The sequence below is a fragment of the Podarcis gaigeae genome, assembly GCF_964106915.1.
Source record: "Podarcis gaigeae genome assembly, chromosome: 2".
NCBI lineage: Eukaryota > Metazoa > Chordata > Lepidosauria > Squamata > Lacertidae > Podarcis > Podarcis gaigeae.
Window position 1 is genome coordinate 43,429,179 of NC_139679.1, and position 26,880 is coordinate 43,456,058.

The 26,880-nt window shown below is 38.8% G+C and overlaps 1 protein-coding gene across 2 annotated transcripts in view; it reads right to left on the reverse strand.

Annotated features, from left to right (window-relative positions):
* FOXK2 (forkhead box K2) overlaps positions 1 to 26,880 on the reverse strand; it is a 31,440-nt gene continuing 4,560 nt past the window's right edge. Inside the window, exons 2-9 of one of the 2 annotated variants that reach the window (XM_083725839.1) lie at positions 15,743 to 15,937; positions 9,719 to 9,866; positions 7,200 to 7,346; positions 5,857 to 6,050; positions 4,194 to 4,369; positions 3,345 to 3,641; positions 2,958 to 3,152; positions 1 to 2,097 (exon numbers count right to left, since the gene is read on the reverse strand). In XM_083725839.1, coding sequence (XP_083581965.1) covers positions 1,901 to 2,097; positions 2,958 to 3,152; positions 3,345 to 3,641; positions 4,194 to 4,369; positions 5,857 to 6,050; positions 7,200 to 7,346; positions 9,719 to 9,866; positions 15,743 to 15,937 — 1,549 coding nt within the window. In that variant the 3' untranslated portion in view covers positions 1 to 1,900. Of the gene's footprint in view, positions 2,098 to 2,942; positions 3,153 to 3,344; positions 3,642 to 4,193; positions 4,370 to 5,856; positions 6,051 to 7,199; positions 7,347 to 9,718; positions 9,867 to 15,742; positions 15,938 to 26,880 lie in introns of both variants that reach the window. The other variant, XM_083725838.1, reaches the window with a different exon arrangement.

The following is a 26,880-nucleotide window of genomic DNA, read 5'->3' on the forward strand; positions in this document are numbered from 1 at the left end:
TTTCACCAGATTTTTTTATTCAAAAACTTGCAGCAGTTTGCCTAATACTCATGAAATAGTAGGTTTATAACCAAATGTTTTGCCAATAATTCAGTTTAATTATTTCTAAATTAAGTGACCACAGCACAAAAAGTAGAATGCTGCAGTTACATAAATTCTTTTGCTTTACCCAGCTTATAGTGGCTGTTATAAATCCAGCTAGTGTACAGCATTTTTTCATAATCTTTTAATATGTATTATCCAGATTGACACTGTGACAGCTCTACTGTGTGGGGTTAACATGATACTTGGTACAGATTTCTCATATTTGGTCTTCAGATAAACAGTTTTCAAAAACTGACTAAATATAAGCCATTCCAAGCCATTTCAGTCCATCATGAAAATACAGATTCTTCTCAAAATGAAAAAATATATATAAATAATGGTATTGCCAAAAAAGGGCAAATCAAAGGTTCAAGCCAGTCTTTACCTTTAACTCACCTTAATATGAAGGGACAAGACAGCATGTGAATGAAAGACAAAAAACAGTCTTAGCTTTTAGTTCAGTACTGAAATGTAAGATGGATTCTACAATCACAACTCTGAGAAGTATCCTTTAAAATGTTCAACTGCAGAACACACACTTTAAAAAAAACCACATTTATTATAGTATGGTAGCCACTGTTAGAAAACCTCAACAGCTACTCTTAATGCAGACCCCAGAAGGTCTGTGCAGGACATCAAAAGTTAAAGATAAACTCATCAGATTAATTTCTACTGGTGGGCGCTTATGCTGAAAAATATTGGATATACCTCTGACAAGTTTTTTTATCTCTTTTTAAAAGGACTTGTGATAAAGAATTTTCTCTTTTCTAAATGAAGAACAGTCTGCCATTTTAAACATACACAATATTAAGCGAGACTCTTGTTTTACTTTAGACTGGAAAAATAAGCCAGGGACAATCAAAGTCAACACAAAGTAACAAACAGCAAAAGGTAGCAAGAAAGAGAAACAGATAAGTGCAGCTCTGGTCAAATTCATCATAGCAGTTCTTTAACGTCAGTTAACGGCTCATTTACACTGTATTTCTAATCAGTAACATGCAAGCCCAAAGAAGCATTTGATCACTACACAAGGTAATAAAATCTGATTAAATTTTATCAGGCAACTGCTAAAATATGAAAATTTGCAGATGTAACAAAGTAGCTTTATCTGAACTTTAACAGGACAAAATTAAATCATTCCATTGGTTAAAAAACCCTACATTCAGTTTTACCAAACAAAATTTCACATGAAAAGTACTGTGTGATTCCAAAGTTTCTGGAGTAGAAATGGAGTGATTTGAAATGTCAAAGACCCCATTATTTTGAAAATAAAATGAAAGTACACATCAAAAATTTCTAATTCCACATGTGAACAACAAAATACTGCATATCTACCAACAACTGCATTGGGTAGGTCATTATGAAAGGCTAGCTGCCAAGATGTAGGAAATGGCTCCTTGCCTCTGTTCCCTTTGAGGAATATACAATCGTTTGAAATCCAGTCACATGAAGTACTTATCATGCTGTGATATACTGAAATACTCAATCCTTAAAGTAATCCAATAGAGCTTTTTAAAGTTGCAGACTTCCAACTTTTGTATCTCTCCTTATCTATAAAGAGTCACTTCAGAACGGCAAGGAGGAGTGGGGGGAAAGGGGTCACAGCCTCTGGAACAAGATGTTGGACAGTTTGGTTTCGATTTTTAAATTAAGGAGTTCTAAGGCCACCTGTGTTTTTTTTCTCAGTGCTGAAAGTTGAAGTCACAGGGCCCCTTTCCCCACCATGTGAGAACATGTTCAATATTTTTAGGTGTTTCAATGTCTCCTTTTGGCACCACGGAGCATCATTCTAAAAAGAAATATTCCTCTTAAGTTCCTAGTTCTGGCTGCCTTGTTCACTCACTGCCACAGGTGGAGTTTCAACATTCACAGCTATGACTATGCTCTCTCCATCCTCGGTTTTGATACGTTTCAACTCTTGCTGATCAGACTGGTCTCCGTTCTGACGTTTTGTTGGAAGAGAAGCTGATGCAGATGCATGGGTTGCTAACATGTGTAGGGGACTTGCAGCAGCTGTAAAATAAACAAATGGAGAGACATTAAATGCAGGCAAGGCAAGAGGAAGCCCAATTCCACGAATGGCTTCAGTATTACATGAAAGCTTGATGCAGCACACATTTGAGAACGACCCTAGGATGTTCTTGCATGGGTGAAAATATCTGCAGTGGCTGACCTTATGGCTAAAGAGGAAGAAAAATATTATTGTGATAAAGGGAACTTACTGCCAGAAAGTGTGAATAGGATAGCAGTCTATATTCTACTGGGAGCAGATGGTCCCAAAGGATTGTGAAACGACCAGGGGAAAAACCATGATTAAATAACTATAATATATTGTAAAGAACTGCATTTTCAAGGTTCAGGGCAGCATGTGGGGGGGGGGGGAAATAAATAAAAGAATACCAAGATTGTATCTAAAGCTTAGATATCTAAAGCTTAATTACACCATGAATCAAACGAATGCTGAGGTCAAAAGAGTTACTTTAGGCATGCCCAAAGCCTTGAGCATAACTAGTGGTGGTTCCCATAGAAGAATTCCCTAACTTTCAACAGAAATATCCTTTTGATTTGACTGCTATCTGGGATGGGGAGCTATTCCTCCAGAAATACAAATGCACAGCACAGTTACACAGTTCTTTGTATCATAGATCAGTTCCTAACTTAACGTGAAAGGGAAAGGATGTAGACTAAAAAACAAACAAAAAACCCCTTAATTTTCCAAGGTAGTAGTTACCTCAAAATAAGCTAAAGAATTAAGCACAAATCTGTAAAAATTTTGAGAATCAAGAATCCACAGATACTGGACATCAATGTGACAAAAGAAAACTTGTGACACTAAAGACATCACTCCAAATACTTACCAGTGTTGGCCTGACCTTGAATTGCTGTGGTGATGGGTACTATATGTGTTCCATTCTGAGTTACAGTTTTTATTGGTAGCTGGTGTTGACCTAGAGGTGTCTGTTGCACTAGAGTAACCGTCTGTAAAGGTGCCGTCTGAGATGTCTGAATGATCCGACTAGCAGCTCCTATGGTTGTATGGCTAACGGCAGGTATAGGCTCCACTTTAACTGGGGTGGGAATAAAAATAAAAATCTCTTAGAATCAAAGTTTGAAAGCACTGAATGATTCATGGTTAAAGCATCAAAATTAGCACTTCTTAAGGGAAATCAGTATTATGTAGTTGTTTTCTCTACTTGCAACAAATACAAAACATATTTGGACTGTATTACTTCCAAGGGGAACTGGAACCAAATTCTCACCTTTCGTTTCATTGTGGTCTCCGTTCTCTTGAGGTTCTCCCTTAGGTTGGGCCACCATTGCTGCCTGTGTGACCACGGCTTGTCCAGCTACAGTGAAAGTATTTGCTGGTGCTAATCCAGTCACATTTGTGACAGACACAGCTGGGATCTGATGAACAACATGAACTGTCTGTACTACAGGCTGCTGGGATGTTGATGTTGTCACAGGAGTTGCAACAGTGTATGTGACAGGTTTCATAGTTTGTGGTAGCTGCCTCTGTACAGTAATTAAAACGGGCTGGCTAGATAAGGGTGATCCTATCAAAAAAAGGCAAAGGGGGGAAATTAGTTAAATCATCCACTTTCCAAAAGTCTATGAACATATTGTTTACTTGAATTTTTTAAAAAGCCAGATTACATAACTACATTTCAAGTGTAAGTGTTGTAGATCCGTAGTTCAGTGGCTGAGCACATTTTGCAGGAGGTCACCAATGTAATCTCTGTGCTCCTATGAAACAATTTGGTTTGCTTTCCCCTTTGGAGACCTCCTAACAGAGCGTTGGGGAAATCCAGAAGCTGTTGGACTCCCAACTTCCATCAACCCCACCCAGCACCATCAATTGTCATAATTTCAGCATGACAATTCCATTTCAACCCCAACTCACAAATCTTTAAAGTATTTGGAATGGAAAAGGGTGTCCTATTAGCCCTTCACAAAGCATAGAGTACTTATATTTTTAATTTTCATTCATAATTTCTTTCTGCAAACAAACTTGGCTTTTGAAGTGAAGCCTACATTATACTTTCCATTAGTTTGGTACAGTTTTAATATGCATGAACACATACATGAACACTATATGAATATTTCACCTGGGGCACTCTGTGCAAATCGTGCTTCTTGTATTACTGCTAATTTTGGCTGGATAGTACTCGGCTCAGGTTCCATTGGGACAGGTGACCCTTCCCTTGACAGGCTCTCTGGGGTCTGCACACCACTCGAGTGAGCAGATAACACTCCAGAGTGATTAGGGGAAGCTGGGGCACTTCTGCAAATGAAGAACAAAAGCAGCCACTTTCAGATTGAGAATTGACAGCTACGATGAGTAGTCAGCCTCAAAAACCATTTAATACATATACTTTCCACAAGGAGGAGCTCGTTGAGAAGTACTACCAATTCCTGACTTCGCAGACTTTTGCAGAGGTAATTCAAAAGCAGACTATGGTTGCTATAGTAGCACAGAACAAGGAGTAGGATGTGGGGGCATTGAAACAAATGTCAATAAAAATGAATGAGTTATTCCACATGCCTCAATTTAGAGGTTCAATGTGCTGAAGCCCCTTTGTGAGCACCAAAGCAGACACTGGCAGGCACACGGGCACCCTAGACAATCCAAAGGTATGGAATTCCCTAACTCAAATACCTTGATCTTTGTTACTCTGCCATATACGTTCTCCTTGGGTTTCCCTACTTCTCTAACACACAGGATCTGCTTTAAATATTTTTAGATACATCATTTTTGAGACAATGCCTAAAGAATGAATGGAACTGTTAAAAATTTATATTTCTGTTATTTCCACCTTGGTTTAAGCAGCACCAGAGTATTCTCCCTATTAGGAAGCTACTAACTGTTCATGTTCTATTCGGAAATGCATGCCTAGCCACTATGAATTTTAGTTAAATGATGTTAACACATGAAGCTCTTAAGAAAAACTTTCAAAATCTGTGCTTAGGTTTCTACCCCCTGCACCACCAATGCAATCCCTGTAGAGCAAGAGAAGATTTTCGGGGGAGGGGGGGTGAAATAAGTCCCATTGCACAAGCAGAATTCATTGGACAATTGGGGGATCGTGGCTGGGTGTCACCCATTTAAAATATTATATAATGTATTATACACACCCAGATTTAAGCAGAGTGGGTTAGGTCCAAAAGGTAAATGGATACTTCTCCAAAAGGCTCAAGCCATGGGGCAAGCCAATGGTTTAAAAAAATGCAATCAAAAGATTGAAGGGAAAGAAGCATTATCCCTGAGCAGCAACTGTGGAGCAAGAGGGCAGCATGGCAGGTGTTGTGTTAATAATGCAAACTGACAACATTCAATGTGTGAAAGTCGATTCTTGTGACACTACATTACCTGCACTGTGTGAATCTAGCCCTCCACAGCTATTGTTTTGTGGTAACTGAGAAATGCAATGCACTCGAAAGGGCTAAAACTGAGAAGGAACAACATTACTAGCCAGCCTAAACTTTGGAGGGGGAGGGATTTCAAGCCCCCAAAATGGCAACAGATCCTTCGTATGAAGCAAAACCCACCAAGTCTCCTCAAGAAGAACTTTTAATGGCTCCTTAGTGCAGTCAATCACAACCAACACCCGTTCTCTATTTAGGAAAAGTCCTTTATAATTGTTATACATCTAGCTCTAAGAACATTGTGATTGCTTAGGACTGCGGTTACCCTGTGCCCAGCAGAACAAGTCACACTTAAGGTGAAGCCTCTGAAAGTGTATTTTTAAACCCCCAACTTTGATTCCTTACCTAGAAGAGAGAGGTCCCAGTGGGGTTCTAAAGCAAGGTACTCCTCTCGGCCGCCTTTTCCTAAAAGCCTGCTCTATTAATTTGCTTTCAGAGGCAGGGTCTATCCTCCAGAAGGAGCCTTTGCCTGGTTCTTCCTGGGAACGTGGTACTTTGATGAAATAACGATTCAGAGAGAGATTGTGACGAATTGAATTCTATGGAATATAAAAAATATATAGAAATCATCCATCTCTTCAGTATCAAGCAGGAATATGGCCTAATGCAAAGGTTTCCGTTCCTTGTGAAACCAGTCGCCACATACTCATTTGACAGCAGTCACCCTTTCATCATAACCAACTTTTTCAGCGGTGGAACTATCACTACATAGCCCCACATATTTATTAGATTTTCAGGTCTTGCAGTTTCTCCCTCTTTAACACACGGTTTTGCCTTTTCCTGGTGCTTCAACTGTATTTTTACCTTCTGTCACCTGAAATACTTCAATACAGCAGTTTTAAATTTTACATGCTGAAAATTCATTTGACATTCTGGTGGCCTTCCATGACTTGATCTTTCAAGCTCTTCACATTACACTCCTAGGATGTACTGAACAATGCCTTCTAGTTTCTTAATAACCAAAACATGAATTTTCCTTTTAAAAAGCTTGGGAATATTCAGGCAACATATGCTGTTCAGGCATGAACAAATACATGAGGATGACCAAGGATTTTGGTAATAAAGAATTCTCCTCAAACTTCACTGTTTCTCTCCCATTCCATGTCCTCTTTTTTCCTCCTCCTTAAAAATTCTATACTGGAATATCCCAAGTTCTGCAACCTTACAATAGCTGCCAACAGACTACATTATAAAAACAAAAGCACATGTTCAAGTTGGTTTTATTAGATGAAGAAGATAAGTAATCCAGTTTGGGGGTTTCTGGAAATAGCATTTGGAGAAGTTGGCACAGAATTTGTGACTCTTACTTAAACTGCTTTGAGGTTTTTTACAATCAAGCGATGAATAAATTTTATGAAATAAATGAATAAATAACATTCCACTACCAGACATTTAAGGATTTCTCACTTCTCAATTACACTTTTGAAAAACCCTCATCTCCCCCAAAATACATCCATTACTAACCTTTCTATGTGGAAAAGGGTCATGGGAAAAGAGTTAGTTTTACTGAAAGAACCAGTGTACCATTTTAGGTTACTGAAACAGCTAATCATTTTCAAAGCTCTAAAAACCTATTTCACAAAGTTAAACATATAACCAGGGCAGGAGGGGGGCTGTGAAGTCAGTGGCTGAAGTAAACTAAGTCTTTTTCTGTTTATTTTACTTAAAACAATACTAGTTATGTTTACCTGCCAGCCCTTGTCTGCTGTCCTGTAGTAAGGATAGTTTTTAGTTATGTGCGTATAAATTCCATTTAGTGTAAGTTGCTTATCAGGTGCCATCGTAATTGCTTGTACTATTAGTTGTGCATAGGAATAAGGTGGCTTTGAGTCATCCTATAAAAGAAGATGAAAATGAATACAGTAAAGTTTTCTACAGCAGCTTATCCATTCAGTAACGTAAGAAATACATCAGTTGTGTATTACAATAAAGCTTGAAAATATCAGACAATTCTGGAATAGATTTGCATTGGGAGATATTATGTGTTTGAGAGTTGGGACTGATGTTGATCACAAGTGGAACTTGAGTCAACAGTGTGATACAAAAAAGGCTAATGTGAATATATGCTGCATTAATAGTTTCCATAGTTTCCAAGTCATGGAAAGTAATCATTCCATATTATTCTGCACTATTATTATTCAACCTCAAGTGGAACACCATATCCATATTAATCACAAAACTGGAAGATACCTTGGAAATCAACCCCCACTTAACGTAGGATAAAACTACATTATAGCATAGCTGGCAGCTGACCATCAAGTCTCTGCTTAAAAACTTCCTGCAAATAAAAGCCCTCTTCAGACAGTTCTATTCCATGATCAGATAGTGCTCGCCAGTAGAAAGTTTCTGCAATGTTTAGTTGCATTCTACTTCCCTGCAGTTTCCATCGATTGTTTGCAGTAGTGCCCTCTAGAGCAACAGAGAACAGGTCTGCTCCATCTTCTGCATGACAGTCCTTCAAATATTGAAAACTGCTATCTTCTCTTTTCTTGGCTAAACAGATCCAGCTCTTTTAAGCATTCCTCATAGGATGGTTTCCAGACATCAAAATTCCAATAGCGTGCACACACTCAAGCTTGTCAATACAGCACCCACAACTTTAAACTACATTACTATGGTGTACTGAGATGTTTTTAAAATATGAATGAATGAATGATCCAGTACAGAAGTGCTCAGAACAGTGACTTCCCATGATATATAGACATTACCTTTCCCGCCCCGACCTGGCCACAGTGATCCATGCGACGGTCATCTCCAGGCTTGACTACTGTAATTCGCTCTATGCGGGGCTGCCCTTGAAGCTGTCCCAGAAACTCCAGCGGGTACAGAATGCTGCAGCAAGGCTCCTCACGGGGTCTCTGCCATGGGAGCATATTCACCCAGTGCTTTTCAAGCTGCACTGGCTCCCGGTGGAGTACAGGGTCAGATTTAAGGTGCTGCTTTTGACCTTTAAAGCCCTTCACGGCCTAGGACCCTCGTACCTACGGGACCGCCTCTCCTGGTATGCCCCACGGAGAGCCTCAAGGTCCATAAATAATAACACCCTAGTGGTCCCAGGCCCTAAAGAAGTTAGATTGGCTTCAACCAGAGCCAGGGCCTTTTCAACTCTGGCTCCCGCCTGGTGGAACGCTCTGCCTCATGAGACCAGGGCCCTGCAGGATCTGATTTCTTTCCGCAGGGCCTGTAAGACAGAGTTGTTCCGCCTGGCCTTTGGCTTGGAGCCAATTTGATTCCCTCCCTCCCTCTCTCTCTCTCTTTTTTCCCCCTCCTCTTTCTTTCTTTTCCTTCTCCTGCGATGAGGCTACATTTTAATATTTTAATGTTCCATTATTTTAATGTTGTATTTTATTTTTGTTTTTAAGTTGTAATCATTCATCTTGTTTTTATTATTGCTTGTAAGCCGCTCTGAGCCCGGCCTTGGCTTGGGAAGGCGGGGTATAAATAAAAAATTATTATTATTATTATTATTATTATTATTATTATTATTATTATTATATTGGAATGAGTTCAGAGGAAGGCAACAAATACAGCTGCTGCTTTGGAAAACAAGTCCTATTATTATAAAGAAAGGTTGAAAGAACTTGGCATGTTTAGACCGGAAAAGAGAGAGCTGAGGGGTAACAAGATAGCACCCATTCAAATACCTGAATGGCTGTCACACAGAAGAGGACAAAGACTTGCTCTCTATTGCTCCAAGTGGGCAGATCTAGGAGGGGTAGTGGGCTTTTCTTCACTGAAGGTCTCCAAGCAAAAGCTAGACAGCCATCTGTTGAGGATGTTCTAGCTCTGGATTTCTTGCATCAAGCAGAGAGTTGGACTACATTGCCTACAAGGACCCCTTTAACTCTGTGGTTGCATATTTGATGCCTTTTCGTTTTGAAACTAACTTTTATAGGCTTTAGCATTTTCAATATCCCAACACACAGAATGGATATAATTTGAAAGATATTTTAGAAAATCACTTGACAACAAAAAAAGAAAATTGTGAAAGTATAATCTTCTAGCTTTATGATACTTTCTTAGCATTCCGTAGCATCTAAACTAAATACAGCACAGATATACAGGATACATGCTGTTTTCTATTTCAAACTACTAAACCACATATAGTTATTATTGCTACTTTTGCTTTTTCCAACCAATACATTTCCATTAGTGTAACACAGAACTCAAGAATCAATGGTACAATATTGATTCCAATCAAACTTACCTTTGGGCTATCTCCACCAGATGCTTCTTTGTCATTTTCTGACTGTGAATTGTCAGCCACTAGATGTAGGTCAGATGGTATTACACGGCCCATTTTGTACCCTGAAGAACCTGCACCACGAGGGCTAGATGGGCAGGAATTTGCAGCACTGTAGAATAGGAAGAGTATATACATTATCCACCCACTAATTAAAAGTATCAAACACCCCTGGTTACAAAATAAATCATGCAATTAAGAACCTGCAATCATTTCCACAATAACCCTTATAAGTCTCTCAGCATTGTGAACTTTAGTAGTTATGGGGGAAGGAATCACTGGGATCTCTTTCATAAAGATAACATTAACCACTATTTTATGAATGTGATGTTTCTCTAACGGAATTGAACTTACAAGTAAACATTTTTAGAAAACTGTTCTTCAGAGTCTAGTGCTTTACTTGTGTCTACAATAGTATATATGAAAATGGATGGACAAGCCTTAAACAAGGATGTGGTATCTCAAAATGTAGAACTACACAAGTAGGACAAGTACAGTTGCAGAAGAAACTGCTCAGTTGAAACTCATAGAGTACAAAATTCAATGTGGTGAGACGCAGAGCCTTGACAAAGCCTGGGTAAAAAGATCACACTGTCAAATCCAGTTTCTCTTATAGGACATAGTGCTTGGAAAAAGAGATAGAGGCTAAATTTGCCAATTCACTGATGCCTTGATGAAAATACTCCATGTAAACAGTGGTTACAGCACAAATCTGAATGCTCTTTTTGAGGGGAAAAGAGAGGGGTCACTCACCAATGAAGGCAGTAGTGAGTGACATATGGGAAGAAGCAGGCTTTACTTTCCTGTTACTATTAGATTAGGAAAAAGTTAACATCTTGGCAGAAGTCTCACATGCTCTCAATATAGAGAAAACAATCCCTCTTAAGGTCAAGAAATGTTTGATTCTACCTAGTTTTTCAAAAGGTGTGGTGCTGCCCTCTAGCAAGTGTGAAGAGCAGCCAGCCTTCGTTTCAACTTGGAAGCTGCGAGGCCTTCAAGCAACATCTTCCAACAGCACATGGGAGGCTTGACAGGTTGAGGGAGGGAGGTAATTATTGTTTTAGCGGTAAAGTGGTCCAAATGCTGGTTTTTAATGCCACAGCTGCATCCTCCTGCATGGCTGCAAGACTATAAAGAGACAGAAGAGTCTCCAGGCTGTAATCTGGCAATCTTACTAGATGCCAGGATTGCTTGTTAAATATGGAAGTGGTTGCATATAGGTGCCAACTGTCACATATTAGTTTGGAATAGATATCTGTACACGTAGGCAAATCTCTCACATGTGTCCAGTGACTACAGTCAGATCAAATGAGGAACTACATTCAGGATGGTAACCTTAGGAATGCAAAGAATTGTTTTAGGTGCATTTCCCTGTCTTCAGTAGTTTAGATTTGAGGTAGCTGAGGACACACCAGTAATGCACACCAGTTACAAAAGAAATGCTACAGTGATCTAAATCCTCTTCAGGATATAGTGGGCTATGGTAAGAAGGGCAGTAAACCAATACAAAAGATTTCAAAAAAGGATGATATAAGTAAACATATAATTTGTTTATTCTTCACAATGAACAATATCAAAAACTTTGTTAGATCGGATAATACAACAGAGACTAAAGATCAACCTGTGGAGAAAAGGGAACCAACTGACTCCTGAGCTACTGTTGTTAAGAAGTCTGTTTTGCTGCATGCCCACAATAGTACTGGCTTATGGGCCTATTTCAGCATTTCAAACTATTGACTTTATTTGTGGAAGTTTTCAGAATGAACTTATTTTTAAAAAGCATTCAAAATGTTGACTATGTAGCTTCTAAAATGTACAACTGATAAACAAATCAGCTTTAGAAAAGCACCTGCATGACAAAGACATACCCACCCCTGAACAGGATCACTATCCAGACAACAGTCAGCTATTGCCAACCCAGCTATTAGCTGGAGAATAAGCCCACATAATGGCTCCATCTTCCATTTCAGCAAACGCTATGGTGAGATCCAAACACACTATCTACATGTGTGAGTGGAAAGAGCTTCCTTTCATGTGCAGGGGGAAAGGCAGTATCTCCATTGACAACAGTCCCTCGTGAGATTCTGCTCCAAAGGATCTTCAGCCTTTGGATGGGATTTTCTGGGTGGAGGCTGAGACTTAATGGAGTGGAAAGCTTAAAAGTTCCTGTGTGCAAAAGGAGGAGGGATTCAAATAAATTTTGACCCTTGCCTACAGGTTCTCAATAGGGCCTCCACCCAATTAAAAAGAAATTAACAGCATGCAATTTTAAATTAATTAAATTTGTCTATGACAACAAATAGTTTTGAAGAGAACAAAAAGCCATTTGATGATGCATGTGCATGTCATAGCAGATAATGTCTTAGAATATTAATTCTTTTTATGTTAAACAAAGAAAATGAATGCTTTTTCTAAGATGGTGCCTGCCATGTGTAGGTGGTTGGTTTTTTTTAAGTACTTATATATAATTATTATTTTTACATGTGCTGCCCATTTAATATGGGCACATTTTAGTCAGCCAATTTAAACTTACCTTAGCCAATTTAGCTTAGTTTTTAATATAAATCTTATCTGGTAATATAGTTGGAGTCAATAATTTATGCAGCTCCAATCAGTACTGTGAAGATACTGTAAGGAGGAATCTTAAAAGCCTGATTTACCCTTGATCTTTCATAATTAATGCATTTTGAGTCTTTAAACACAGACGTTTGGTATCACCATTGGGGGAAAAAATTCCATGAAAAATATTGGCATCTCTGGGTCTTCCTTTTACCTTGTTCATATAAATGTGCAGGGTAACACACAGAAGTTCTAGTCAGTTCTCCCTTGAGAAAGATTATATGGTCACAATTGCTTCTCTTGAGATATGTTGTTTATGTTTTGTTCTGATAGGAAAGAATTTGCATGGACGAATGTTTGTTTTGATACCAAGAATCAACCAATGTGATTTTATATTTATGTGCCTCAGAAGCTGCTGGACATGCTTTATTTTGACAAAGCAACTGGAATAAAATGTGTAATGTATTATAATTTCCCAAAAATAACACATGCACAAAAAGCTAATTTAAAATAAAACTCCAGGGTGCCTGTAAGCAACCACACTGTGTGATTCTCATTTTAGCTACAGAACCTCACTGCCATTTCAGCTCCCCATGACCTCCAGGAGTAGCTTTTTCGGGGGCAGGGCAGTGATGAGAGATTGTGGTAAGAAGGGGAGTTGGGAACACACACAAAAGTCACAGCATGTGCACAGAATGCTGCATGGACAATTCTTTAGATTTCAGCATTTATAATGTAGTGCCTTTCCTAAATTGTTCTCAAAGCAGCCATGACTATTATTTTTAATGCTGTAAAGCTGAAAAGCCTTGTAATGTTTTCGAACTTATTTTGAATACTATTTTTAATGCTATAAAGTTGAAACGTCCTCCCTCTCCTCCCTACAATCTGCTCTGGAGGGTTGGGAAAAAACCCAGAAAAGGTGTGCACATAAGCACATGGGGAAAGGAAAGGGAGGGGAAATTCTACTGCATGAACAGAGATGATCCTTTAAGGTCAATGACTTCATTGGATACAGCCCACATACGCTAGGCAACACAAAGACAACTGTAATAGATCTACAGAAGAATTTTGATTCATTACCTGTTATGTATACACTGCAGTCTGAGTTAAAATCAACCACACACATTTTTCACTGAACATACTACTACACACAAATCATGATTCCCAAGTCTCAGCTCAGGTCAGTTTTGCCACCTTTGTGGTGCAAAACCAACTTAAATATTCTTAAATGTACTCTGCACATTCTAGCTGCTTAAAATATTTTGCAAATGACATCCAAATTGCCTTTGCATCCTTGGTAAAATGATTTAGTTAAATTGCAATTAGAGATGCCTGCATACCCAACTTTTCTCCCCAAAAGAGATCAATTATTTGCAAGTGTTCCAAGTGAACGCTCAAAAAGGATCAAGACCATACAAGCAATCACTTTCAGCTCTTGCAAGGAACCAGAGTCCTCTGCCATCTCATCCCCTTCTACTACTTTAGGGTTTCAAAACCTACCCAGGGCAGGGATGTGGCAGACATTTTCCCACATCCCAACCCAACCTCCAACTGGAGAAGGCACTGAGGGTCAGGGACACTGAGAAATCCCACAGAACAAAAACAAGAAGGACATGCAAGCTGGAACTAATACTTTTCTTAATCTAATACTTTTTATTTTAGTATTTTCTTTTTGAAAGTGTTACCATAAAACACAGCATTGCATTGCATCCAACTAAGTCACTGCTTAAACAGAATGACACAGTGGAATTTCCCTTCCGTTCCTCCCCCATGTGCTTCCCCCTCATATCTCCAGAGTAGATTTGGGGGTACAGGGAAGACGGAGAAGTTCAGTTGTGTCGTTTGACTCATGCAGTTTGCTTAACTGAATTCATAGCGATTAAGATAGTGAACACAACAGAAACACCTGTTTGTGAGGTGTTGGCTGACCATTATATAAACAGAAACACCTTTGGCCCCCCCCCCATATTTGCATTTGCGATGTTAAGACTTTTCGTCTCAGCAATTTTTCATATCTTAGTCAACCATTCCTTACTAGAGAGAGAGCACTTATTGGAGGCAAAAAAAATAGCTGATATAAAAAATATCAGATGAGTTTCCCCACATTTTAATTAACTGAATTATCAATACAACTCAACAATATATGCATAAGCTTCAAACAAAATAAATAAAGATGGCTTATTAGAGAGATGGTCCATGTTGTTAAGTGACTTTGAGCATGCCCACCACCCATATAAAACCAGCTATTAGGTTACTACATAGCCAACATTTATCATGGTTCTTAAACTCAATCTAATGTTCCCAGGAATCCCAGCAGGTATGAATCATTGGTTCACAAAATGTTCCAAGTCTGACAATTTCTAAACACTCACATATTGAAAGCCAAACTAGACACAACAGCAGCAGACCTCTCCTTTTACATGCAGACTTCCCCCAATCATGTAGTTTAGGAGCAAAGGGGGCGTGTGAGTGGGAACTGCAGAACCTTCCATCCACATCCACCGTTAAAACTCCCTACTCTCAACCATTCAAATTGTTCTCTCAGCCAGGCTCTAGTAGCAGAAGCAAGCCTGGCTGGGAGAAAAAGCACTGGAGAGTAGTGGCTGCAGGAAGTTAAGTGATCTTGGAAGGTATTCAGACCACTCACCAGAATGCCTCTCTTCCTCTTAAAATTGAACCATCTGTCAGGACCCACACTCTTGTTAGCGTCTTCCTAATCCATCAAACTAGCAGCACCAAAAGGAAAGGTGCTGGAGACTGGCCCAGGCCACAGTGGTTTAGATCTTGCACCCTTGAATGAGAAATACTTGGCTTGGATTCTCCAGAGCCTGAAACTCAAAAGCCTGAACCCACCCAAGGAAGTAACTCTCTTCATGACAGGAACCCAAATCACCATGTTGGCCCACCCATCACTACAGGCAGTTAGCCCAGAGAAAAGTGTTATGAGTGGAGAAGGAAGAATGCTGGGCTTCAAGCTAAGAGTCCTGCTGCTTTAAGGTCTTCTACACCTTAAGGAAAGGAAAGTGCTTTGGAAGCTGATCGGCAGACATAAAAGGATTTAGTTCAATCCTAGCTTTTGTGGTTAGTTTGCTCACTTGGAGCTTTCCATGGTACTGTCTTGCCCCATTGGCGTACTATCAAGGTAAGCAAAGGGCATCCTCTCTCACCTACTGCATATATAATTGAGGCAAACCCACAATGTCTGAAACCATCACCTCTAGTTTGGCCTTGAGCGATCCATAGTACTGTAAATTCAAGTAAGACCAGCACAATTAGGTGGCTGAAGAGAAGGTGCAAGTCTACAGTTTATTCCCAGGTCAAGCTGAGCAAGTTTTATTGCACAAATGAAAACTTCAAGTGATGTATACTTCATATTAAATTCTGTGGTCCTATATTAATTGTGCATGCAGTATCACAATGTCTAAATACCTGATGGTTCCTGTGGGAGAAGGGAGAGGGCTGATCAGGTGAGCCATGTTGTCTGGAATGTTTATTGTTAGGGGAGAGATCTGGGGTTGCACAGGTTTCACTGGGGACTGCGGGGACTCCTGTTTTTCTCTTTTTTCATTGGATAAAGCTGTAAATGTTATCTTGATGTTTGTGCTGGGAAACCTGAATGTACATCTGCAAAATAAAAACAAAATGCACTTATTAATTGGAAGAGTATAAATTTTTATTATTTGCATAATTTCATCAGTATTACTTTACCCTAATAAAATGTTAATTGTAAAGTGTTATTTCAGGTTACAAAATGAGCAATTACTATTTGCAGTTTTTAAAAAGTCTTAACACAGAGAACTGAACACACATATAAAGACCAAAACTAGCATTCACAGAAATAGCATAGTATTATGAAAAGATAGGTTTGAATCAAAAGCCTTAGTCCTACACTGACCTAAAATTGGTTAGGAAATGATCCATACTTCATAAAAGGGCATGCATTAAAAACCTCAAGAACTCTTCAAAATGCAGTACGTAGTGTCTTGGGGTGTGTATGTTATATTCTGGGTGGATGAGTAGTGTGTAAAACTGAAATCACGTCTAGTCAGAACAACCCCCTAGAACCACTTCTACATGAAAAATCTTACCTGCTAGAGCCAGTGTGAGATCTCACCTGAGATATCGCAAAAGCATCCATAGCCCACACAAGAGTTTCCCAGAGTCCAAGGTTGAGAAATTAAAAGCTCTTTCCACGCAGGAAAACTCAGCAAGCAAACAGCTTTTAAACTCTCCACCTCGCATGCATTTAATTTGTGTGATATCAGCTGGCCAGCTGCCAAGAGCATAGAACTGTGATTGTGCAGGTTAAATGTGTGCAAGTTGTGATCCTACAGTATGGCAGGATTACAACCAACTTGTTCAGCTGAGATAACTCTGACAACCAGGGGCTGCTTCAAACAGTTGAATGTCATGGAGGTGGAGGAAGAAATAACTGTATAGAAATACTGTAATCTTTATTCCTGATACATTTTGAAATCTGCTCTTTCATGGACATAGACCTAGTTTGTTAAAGCTATAATTAATTGTTATCCACATTAGTCAATAATATAAATACATACACATTCACACAAAATAGCTTTCTTATCTGAATATTTCAAAGGATATCTCCAACATACATTACACAGTTACAAAGGTACAGAAATCAGAAACCAAAACAACCCAGTGATTGGAACACCTATGAAGGTAACAAATAATGAAAAGCATACCTCACCCCCACCCCAAATCTCCTTCTCATAGTACTAGAACTCTGGGTTACTCAGTGAATCAGGGTAGGTTCAAGATGGATGACAGTGCTTTTCACAGTGCTTAACTATGGCAATAGTAATACTGTGTCGGGACACAGGTGGTGCTGTGGGTTAAACCACAGAGCCTAGGACTTGCCGATCAGAAGGTTGGTGGTTCGAATCCCTGTGACGGGGTGAGCTCCCATTGCACAGTCCCTGCTCCTGCCAACCTAGCAGTTCGAAAGCACATCAAAGTGCAAGTAGATAAATAGGTACCGCTCCAGCGGGAAGGTAAATGGCGTTTCCGTGCGCTGCTCTGGTTCACCAGAAGCGGCTTAGTCATGCTGGCCACATGACCCGGAAGCTGTACGCCGGCTCCCTCGGCCAATAAAGCGAGATGAGCGCCGCAACCCCAGAGTCGGTCACGACTGGACCCAATGGTCAGGGGTCCCTTTACCTTTAATACTGTGTCAGATGGCTTTAAAAGGGAATTAAGACAAAATAACGGAAGTGAAGTCTATTAAAAGATATTAGCTATATTTTCCTAGTGGTGCAACAATAAAGCTACTAGCACATTTGCAAAGCCAGCAGGGTTGTGAATGGTTTCAAATGGGATGGGGGACCATTCATGCATTGCAGGGGGTTGGGCTAGATGACCCTCAGGGTCACTTCCAACTCTACAATTCTATGATTCTATGACAAGCAAACAGACTCAGGTTCAGAGGCACTATACCAGATGTTGAGGACAGGCAGCAGGGAAGGGTAGCCCTAACTGAAGCCCTAACTGTGAGCTTCCTAGAAACACCTGGCCTCTGGAAGCAGAATGCTGGACCAGATGGAGAGTTGGAGTGATCCAAAAGAGTTCTTATTTAGACTGAAATTAAGATGGACAACCAACTCCTCCATAAACTGGACCAAATTTCCTCCCTACGCTATATGTATTTTTACAAGCACGACACCCCACAAGTTTAGCATATACCAATTTTTCAATAAAAATAATTTCAGGCCAAGAGCAACTAACACCAATTGAAGCCACTTCTGGAAAACATACGTCACTTGCAATTACAAATCCTACCATAGTTTGCAACATTAAACCATATAAAATTTAAACCTCCAAGGCTACCAAAGAAAAGAGCTCTAAAGAAACCAAACACAGCATCCTTGCACAGACTGAAAGGAACCCTGAAAGAAATCTGCCTGCAGGCAGTAGTTACTGTAGAAACCAAGCTCTTCATCGTTTTCCTCCAAGCAGAAGACACAAAAGAGCTGGAAAGCAGGGATCGATGGGAAGCAGCTTATAAAGCTGCTTGTCACATCAGCTGCAGGAAAACCAGACACTAATTCATTAAAACTACCCATGTAATGCCTCTGGAATTTGAGGCTCCATCGTCTGCAAGTACAAAAGAAACTCTGCCTATGGAAACGCTGCACTTTTAAGTATTTGGCATCTTTCAACACAAAAGCTAAACACAGGCTGGTTGTGTGGTCTCTAAATTTCATCTTCAACCTTAAGAACATGAATGAATATAATTTGTCTGGAAGAAGACTGCATGTCTACACTTGCTTCAGATTTATAAATGGCTGTTTCAGCATCTTAAACAACTTATGCCACTTTGAAGTAATAGAACAGTTGCTTCAAAATCAAGCCAACTTTTCCCCTTTCAGTTTATTATTATTTCCTGCTGTTAAAGTAATTCATATTGTAAGCAGAAAAGGATTTTCTATTCTATAACCACTGTAAGTATCTATGTTTCCATGTGAGAAGGTCAACAAACAAAAAGCTGTGCCCTTCTATTAGACACTTACCCAACTTTTCATTCATATGCAAGCAGGTAGGTGTCTCTTTGGTGTAGTAACATTTAGGCCACATCACACCAATCAACAGCATACATTTCTAAGTTTTGACTAAATTTCTGGATAAACACTTTTTTCTGTCAGAAAGGTTCTCATAATACCAAAAAGAAGACAACAAGCCAGATGTTTTTAGGAGTATGAAGGGTGCATATAACTTGGCATCTTCACCTGAACACAAAATTAAGGCTATATACTGAGATAATGTGGCTGTGTTTACTGTGATTTGGAGAGTACATTATTTATATCCCATCTTTTTTCCGTGTATGACATACATACAAGGCATTCATTTTTCAAAAAGTCATCTAAGAGAAGACTTTTTCCTTTTGGTATCTGTATTTTTTCTTTTAAAAAAAGTGATTAGCCACTATTTATTGCCAAAGGCATCTCAAAGCAACTTACAACCAACCAACCAACCAAAAACCCATATAGATACATTAAAATGAAGAAAAAGAAGAAAATACTATTATATACTACCCTAATTTTCAAGCAATGAGAGATTCCAGGCAGGGGTTACATGCACTTACCCAAGGTTTGGTTTCCTGGAAATAAGAGACAGCAGAGACTGCGGTGTCTTTAGGGTATTTCCTTTATTTACTCATATATAGAACCTGAACATAAGCTGGAGAGGCTTACAGCATTAACAACACTCCAAAATTTCTTGTTTTTCCCATAGTCACAGGCTTGGATTCTAGCAGAAATCAAGCATGTCTCTCTCCCAGCTTCTGCTGCTGCCAGGTTCTGCCTGTATTGGATGTAAATTGCTTTTATGTATCTGCTGGTGCTTTAAATTGTTTTTATATATAAGGTTTTAATTGCTTTTATTATAAAAGTTTTATACATGTAACTGTTCTGGTGTGTTTAATACAAGCAATTGCTCCATATGTTTTTACTGTATTGTAAATTGCTTTGGGGTGTGTCATGGGAAGTGTTCACAAATGAAATGAATAATAATTAAAAAATAATGAACACATCAGATTTCAAATGGTCTCCCATCCAGGCACCAACCAGATCCAGATCTGCTTAGTTTTGGATGCCTGCCTTGAGCGCCTTTCAATTAGTGATTGAAAGATCAGTCTTTTCCAGTCAGTATCACTTTCATATGTATTCAATCACAAATCCATTCTTTTTTATAATAAAAAAACTGCACTAAAATGCATTGACAATATGCATTCTGTGTATATTTTTCTGAACCACAACTGCCCTGCAAAATATGGCAAAGTATGCAATGTTCTGATTCATGTATCAGTGCAAGTATGGCAAAATAGGCTGGTTCACTCTGAAATGCAGACCAAACATAATTCTCCCCATCCAACTTCCAATGCATGTATAAAATGGGAACATAAGAAGCCAAGGACATAGGCTGGTAGGCTCATTTGTTCTAACTCTTGATGCTAATTCCATCTAGCCCAATGTTTTATTTAGACATGTTTACTGTAGTTTCTGAAGGGAACAATAAAATTAAAAACCTGGACTGTACTTCAAAATACTGTGATTCTATAATGCGACTATATTGTGCAAATCTTATGCAAGCCATTTTGAGAGCCTTTTCTTACTACAAAATGAGATATATTAAATCAAACAAACACACTGTTCATGGAATCATACATTTTATGCACTCTTACTTCTGAAGGAGGAGGAATCTATGAATGATGCAAGCTGCTGCAGTAGCCAACATAACAACAAAGCAGTGTTGTTTTCAGCAATATACAGCACAGGTTACGGCCTAATTAATCTGTAACCTTTTAGTTCCACAGTCTCCTAGACAAGCCCAGTCAGCATATGGTCCAACAAGATCAGCATATCACTTAAACTTAACAACCCATGAAGCAGTGCACCTAAGCATTCTTCAGATTAACCATTAAGAGCATCTACTTTTCAACAGTTTTCTAAGCACATCATTTTGGACATATTCCTACAGATTTGCTACTTTGACACACTATACTTAAAACTTGCCCCACTGAAATCTGATTAATGCCTGACAATAAGAGCAGACGAACCACTCATTTTCAATAGCCTCTCAAGTCCTATGCCAGTGTCTCCCAAATCTTGAGCTTATGCCACCCTCGTGAGCTTATTCTGTATTCTATCCCCACCCCAAATCCAGCATTATTAAGTCTGTTCCACATCTGGGTGTGCGGAGATCCTTGCCTACGATCAAGTACATGCAAATTGCTGGTGTTCACAAAAATCTGTGGACTGCGGAACTAACTGATTACTAGCATTAGAAAAGATAGCAAGCCATATCTGATACTTCCTAAAACAGGAGCAGGCAATGTGGTGGCCTCCAAAAGTTTTGGACTCCAACTCCCATCAGCCACAGCTACACGGCACAAATGGTAAGAGATTATAACTACTGTAGTCTACAATATCTGGAAGGCATCACACTGGCTATCTCTGTCCTAAAACCATATATAGGAGAACACCATTAGAACAAAGCAGATCATCAAAGCAGTCAGAGGGGAAGCAGCCATCCTCACAAATCCAGGGAGAATCCTCTAAAAGCTCTTCTAGCATTAATAATACTAATACTAATACTAATAATAATAATAATAATAATAATAATAATTTGTACCCTTCCCATCTGACTGGGTTGCCCCAACCACTCTGGGCGCCTTCCATCTAATATAAAAACACAATAAAACATCAAACATAAAAATCCACCCATGTATTGACACCTTTTCCAGGCCAAGCCCACATTGGGAGAATCACTGCTTTATGAGGCAGATATTATCAACCAAAGCACAAGAACCTGCTTCCTTCCCTGCCAGACCTCCACACCAGTAGGTGTGCTGCTAGTGTGGCAATGGCAAAATGCAGCTGACTGGAAGTGTGGCTGGCAAAGGATAAAGTCCTACCTTGCTGAAGTGGCAGCTTTGTACCTCTAAGATGGTAGAAAGACTTACATTCAGTACCTCAAACTGCTGTCTATACAAAGGATTGGTGTGCAAGAATCTAAGCACTTATGGTTAATGTTAACCAAGCATATAATACAGTCAATGAGCCAAGCTTTAGGCTGCCCCAGAAAAGGGGGTTGTATGTATCTAACTTATTTATGTTAGAGAGGTACAAGGTACTTACTGCAGAGCTATCCAAGGTTTAACACAAGAATCCAAGTAGAGAATGTAAAATTACTTAGCAAAAAACAATCAAAATTTCAAGTAAACAGTGCTTACATTTATCTTAATGACAACTTGTTGAAACAAATGAGGAAATCAATTGTTATTTTTTAAAGAAAAAAATCAGTGACACCATCTATATTCTGTTAAGAAATACAGGTAGACATCTTATGTAGGGTTCAGTTCCAAGAGATTATAGTTAAAATTAACCAAAATTTGTCTGGGTTCAGACAAAGCCTAATAAGCTAATAAAAGCAAACAACCAGGGACAGCACCATAAAAATCCAAACACAGTAGGTAAATAAACAAAATTAAAATGATATTTAAACTCTCAGGAAAACAAAAGGGCCTTTGCTCCAATTGAAGATAGGCACAACTCAAGCTTCCCTGGAGGTGTGATTCATTAAACAGGGCACAAAAGTAACCCATTCTCCAGTTGCCACCTACTTTATCAGTGACAGTAGAATTACCCCAAAAAGGACCTTAATGATTACCTTAAGGCATGAGCATGCTCATATTGAATAAAGGTAAGCATCAGTACTTTGACTCATGTCCAGTAAGGACAGGGAACCAGATATATGTCTCAGCATCAACAAGGTTTCAACCCCAACACCTGGTTTTCAGTTAGCACTCTCATAACAGTATTTTGCTCTAACAGCAGTTTCTGAATTCTCTTCAAAGTCAATGCTATGTATGCTGTAATAGTCTAACCAGGAGGTTGCCAGGCATAGTTAACTGAGCTAGATTCCCTCTGTACAGGAAGAATTCAAACTTGTGTAAGGCACTCTGTGCCCCTGCCTCTCCAGTTACAAAGCTGGATGGAGGACCACCTCCAGAACACAAACCTGCTCTTTCAGAAGAAGGGCCAGTTCACCCAGAACAGTTTCTACATCACTAAACTGGACAAATGAATCACCTACCAACAGCACCTCCATCTTCTCTAGACTGAGGACCATATTAGTTGTGATAGTTTCAGCCAGCACAATGAATACCAGTAAAGCAACGAGGCTTCCCCCCCCCCCCCTGCAAGACCCCAAAACCAGCTCTTGAGGGTCAGGAGAACAACAAATGAGGGGGGGATTGTTCCACTTGGCAAACAACATTGAATTCCTCCAAGATTGTTTATTGACTCTCATTCAGTCTATAATCAAACCCAGATGCTGATCTGGTACTTAAATTGCCTTCCTTGAATCAGCTGAAAATGAAAGTAGTGCTGGGTTTCACTCACTTATTGATGGCACTTAATATATAAAACAGCATGTGGGACAAGATGGAACCCTGCAGGACCCTATAGCATAAATGCCCTTGAACGAAGCACCACTTTCTAGAACTAGCTGTTCAGATAGGAATAGAAACACCATAACATTGTATCCCAAATTTCCAAACTGACAGTCTGAAAAAAGAAAATGATTTCTTTTTAAAAACATAAACATAACAGTTTTTCTGGAGGAAAGAAATGTGTGGCTTCATTGAACTCAGTGGGACTTTATTTCTGAATCAAGATGCTTAGGATCATGCTACATAGTTTCTTGGATTATTGAAACAAGCTTAAACAGACTTGCATTCCACAAAGCAAACTGCTCTTTGAATTTGCAAAATTCAGTAGGTGATCATCAGAATGTTGTTGCTTTCACACAACTGAAACTATAGATTTCAAGACATACAGAAACAAACACTTTAGGGAAAAGTCCTCAAAGTATGGTCTGAAGACATGTGAGGCCAGTACCTAGCTGAAGCTAAGGTCAGTGCCTGTATGGAAGTTTGGTGATATATAAATGCAAATAGGGAAATAAAAATTGTGTCTACATTTTTGTTAAAGTATTCACAGAGTTGATAGCAAGTGGCAATACCTACCTTTACCTTTATAGCATGCTATCTATAAATAGAAACCCAGGACTGCATAAGGAATGTTGAGATAAGATGCAGCTTCTCCTTTCAAAATCACCCCAAAACCAGAACCACTATTTTCTTCTTTGGAGGGAAACTACAATGACTACAAAAATAGCTTAATAATTATTATCTCTTCATTCACTATGCAGTCCGTGTGTCATCTACTGATTATTATGTGAATGTCAATGTCTACCCCTCCCATGCAATGCTGCAAGTCACTCCAAGACAGAGAGGCAAGCCCAGCAAAACTAAAGTCAACAGGTATATCCCCACCAATCTAAAGAGTAACTGGAGAGAAAAATTAATTTGATGGAAAGAGAAAAGAAGTATGCTGCCACTATATTATCACTCATGCTTGTTTACAAGCTCTGTTTACAATACAAACACATCCATGAAAGTTTCTGCAAAACTAAGTGGGAATATAGTTGCCAATGCTATTTATTGTATTTAACAGAAAATTTCTGCTCATGCTATGTGACATAGTGCAATGGGCAGAGCTATAGTGAAGGCTGCCATCATGTAACCTCTGCTATAATTTTCAGGATCCAGCTACAAGCATCATCAAAAATCAAAGTTCCTCCTTTTAGTAACACTTCCTGCTGCTGCTTTTGTTGCCCCAATTTTGTTTTATGACACGGATCCAGCATTAGTAGCCTCAGTCATTACCCACAATAGATTAAGTAAGGTGCAAAACATCTTAGCAAAACCTGAACCACTTTACAATCCATGCAGCGTTCATCATGACTTAGTTAACACTCTTATAGTGCAACCCTGTAACACTGGTTTCTTATTTATATTTTTTGAGCGGATGGGGCTCTGTTAGGCTACTGGGATACATTGGGTCCCTTCCATTACAATATTTACTATGTAATATTTCAACTAGGTATCTTTTGTTTTCCGTTTTATTTTCTTTCCTGTTAGAACTCAGGGCTTCACCAAAGAATCTCTTTTGTTTCTCCTCCAGGGCTCTCTGATAGCACAATAAGGAATTCAAATTAATATTGTGGGGTCCCAGTTTACCATATTTCTTTTAAAATTGGAGGCTCATAATATTTGTTTATAGCTAGAAGCTGAAAATGAGTCTTCTGGATCCCAATAACAGATTGATATATTGTATAAGAAAGAAAGTAAATAGAGGTTTAAACTATGCTGTGAATGAAAAACTAAATAAACCAAAAGGAAGGAAGACAGGGAGGCACCAGAACAGGAAACCAAAAGAAGAAAAGACCTCAAGGTGCAAAATGATGCCCAATGCATTTTAAGTCAGAAGAGCTTTACCTCAGAACAACTAAAGCAGTTTCTTCTGAGGAACTGTTTAAAACTGTTTAAAAGAAACTTGTTCAGTTACCATTAGGAAAATACTCTTGAACTGAAATCCACTGGACTCCGATTGATTATAGCACACCCTTGAAGTCACATCTATTCTTCATATGCTTAGAATGTAAGTGGCATATGAAAGGGCACAGAAGTCAGTTATTGCAGTTTGTAGAATACATGCAATGGCAATGAATTAACCAGCAAGCATCTCCTATTAATTGTGCCAGATGTCAAATAGTAAAAGCATTGGGTTTTTTTACTATTTTGTAACTACATTTTAGTTGATGCACAGCAGAAGTTATTCCATGGGATTCATAGACTGTTACAAGTTTTTGATCTTGTTTATAGCAGTTGAACACCAATGCTGTTCTACACCTGTCTTGGGAACAAAACTGATGCCTAGTGTTTTAAACAGAGTATTCACTAATGGGTTTAGATCAGATCTCTTGCCTTCTGTAAGTGTCTAATGTTCAAGAGCAAGAGGCTATCACCAGCTGTTTCTGTTTTCAGCATGATAAAGGTTTCTGTTCTCCTGTATTAGAAACTTATTGATGTACTACTCTTTGGGAATCCTACATAGTATTTGTTAAGAGTCAAGCTACACATTCATACTGGATATTTGCGATTGATTCTTCTTTTTTAACTGAAATGTAGTTGTAAGTTCAGTTTGTATAGAGTAGAATGTGTGTTCTTTCGAAGGGGGTGTTTAAATCTTCCCTTCGTAATTTTCTCCTAATACCCCCTCCTAAATCTATCACTGTTTATCCAACAGGAGTTGGGGGCAAATTAGAAACTCCCTGAAGCATCATTTCATTTTAAAAAACATTTAATAAATCAGACATGGATTTCCCATTTAACAGGTAGTTTGACCCCAAGACAAGTAGTAAATTGAAACTTTCTTCAATTTCTTAAGCAATCCCCCCTAGAGGTTCTATGACTTACTGTATCACAAGATTAGAATTCTCTGTTCATACTACCTCTGAACTAAAACAAATCTTATCTCAGAAGGAACCAAATTTTAAAAATCTGCCACAGTATAATAAGATTTATTAGTGATTCACTAGCAATTGTGCCTATTCCTTTTCTCAATGAATAGAATTTGGAAGCTAATAATTCATAAACCCACTCAGTTCAGTTTGTTTACATACAATATTGAACAGACATGCTAGTAAGGGCTAAATCAGAAGTCGCCTACAGCAAAGAACTGGATTAAATGAAGCAGGGTAGAGACTCTTCATCTGAAAGAGGTACATCTTAAGCTAAGCAATTCTAAATATTATTGTCCTTGAAAGACTCCTTATTGTGAAAATATTATTGCTGTTTGTATTTACTGCTTAAATGTATACTTTTGCATGTATTTAAAGTGATAACTACTCCTAAAGATAAGACACAACACATCACTGAGACTTCAAATAAATACCATCAAAACCAAGAAGCAATCATTGACATCATTCTTTTATTCCAGAAATGTGTGTTTATTCTGAAGACATGTACTGTATAAGCACACAATATTTTAGAGACTGAAACATGGAACACCAGCTTCTTATTTCTGCTAGAAAACTACACATAACAGTATATATAGTCTGACTTGGACCACAGTTGTTGTAACCATCTGAAAATCCACTCCTAAGCACTGGGGAAGCCTCTGGAATAGTATTGCATCTGG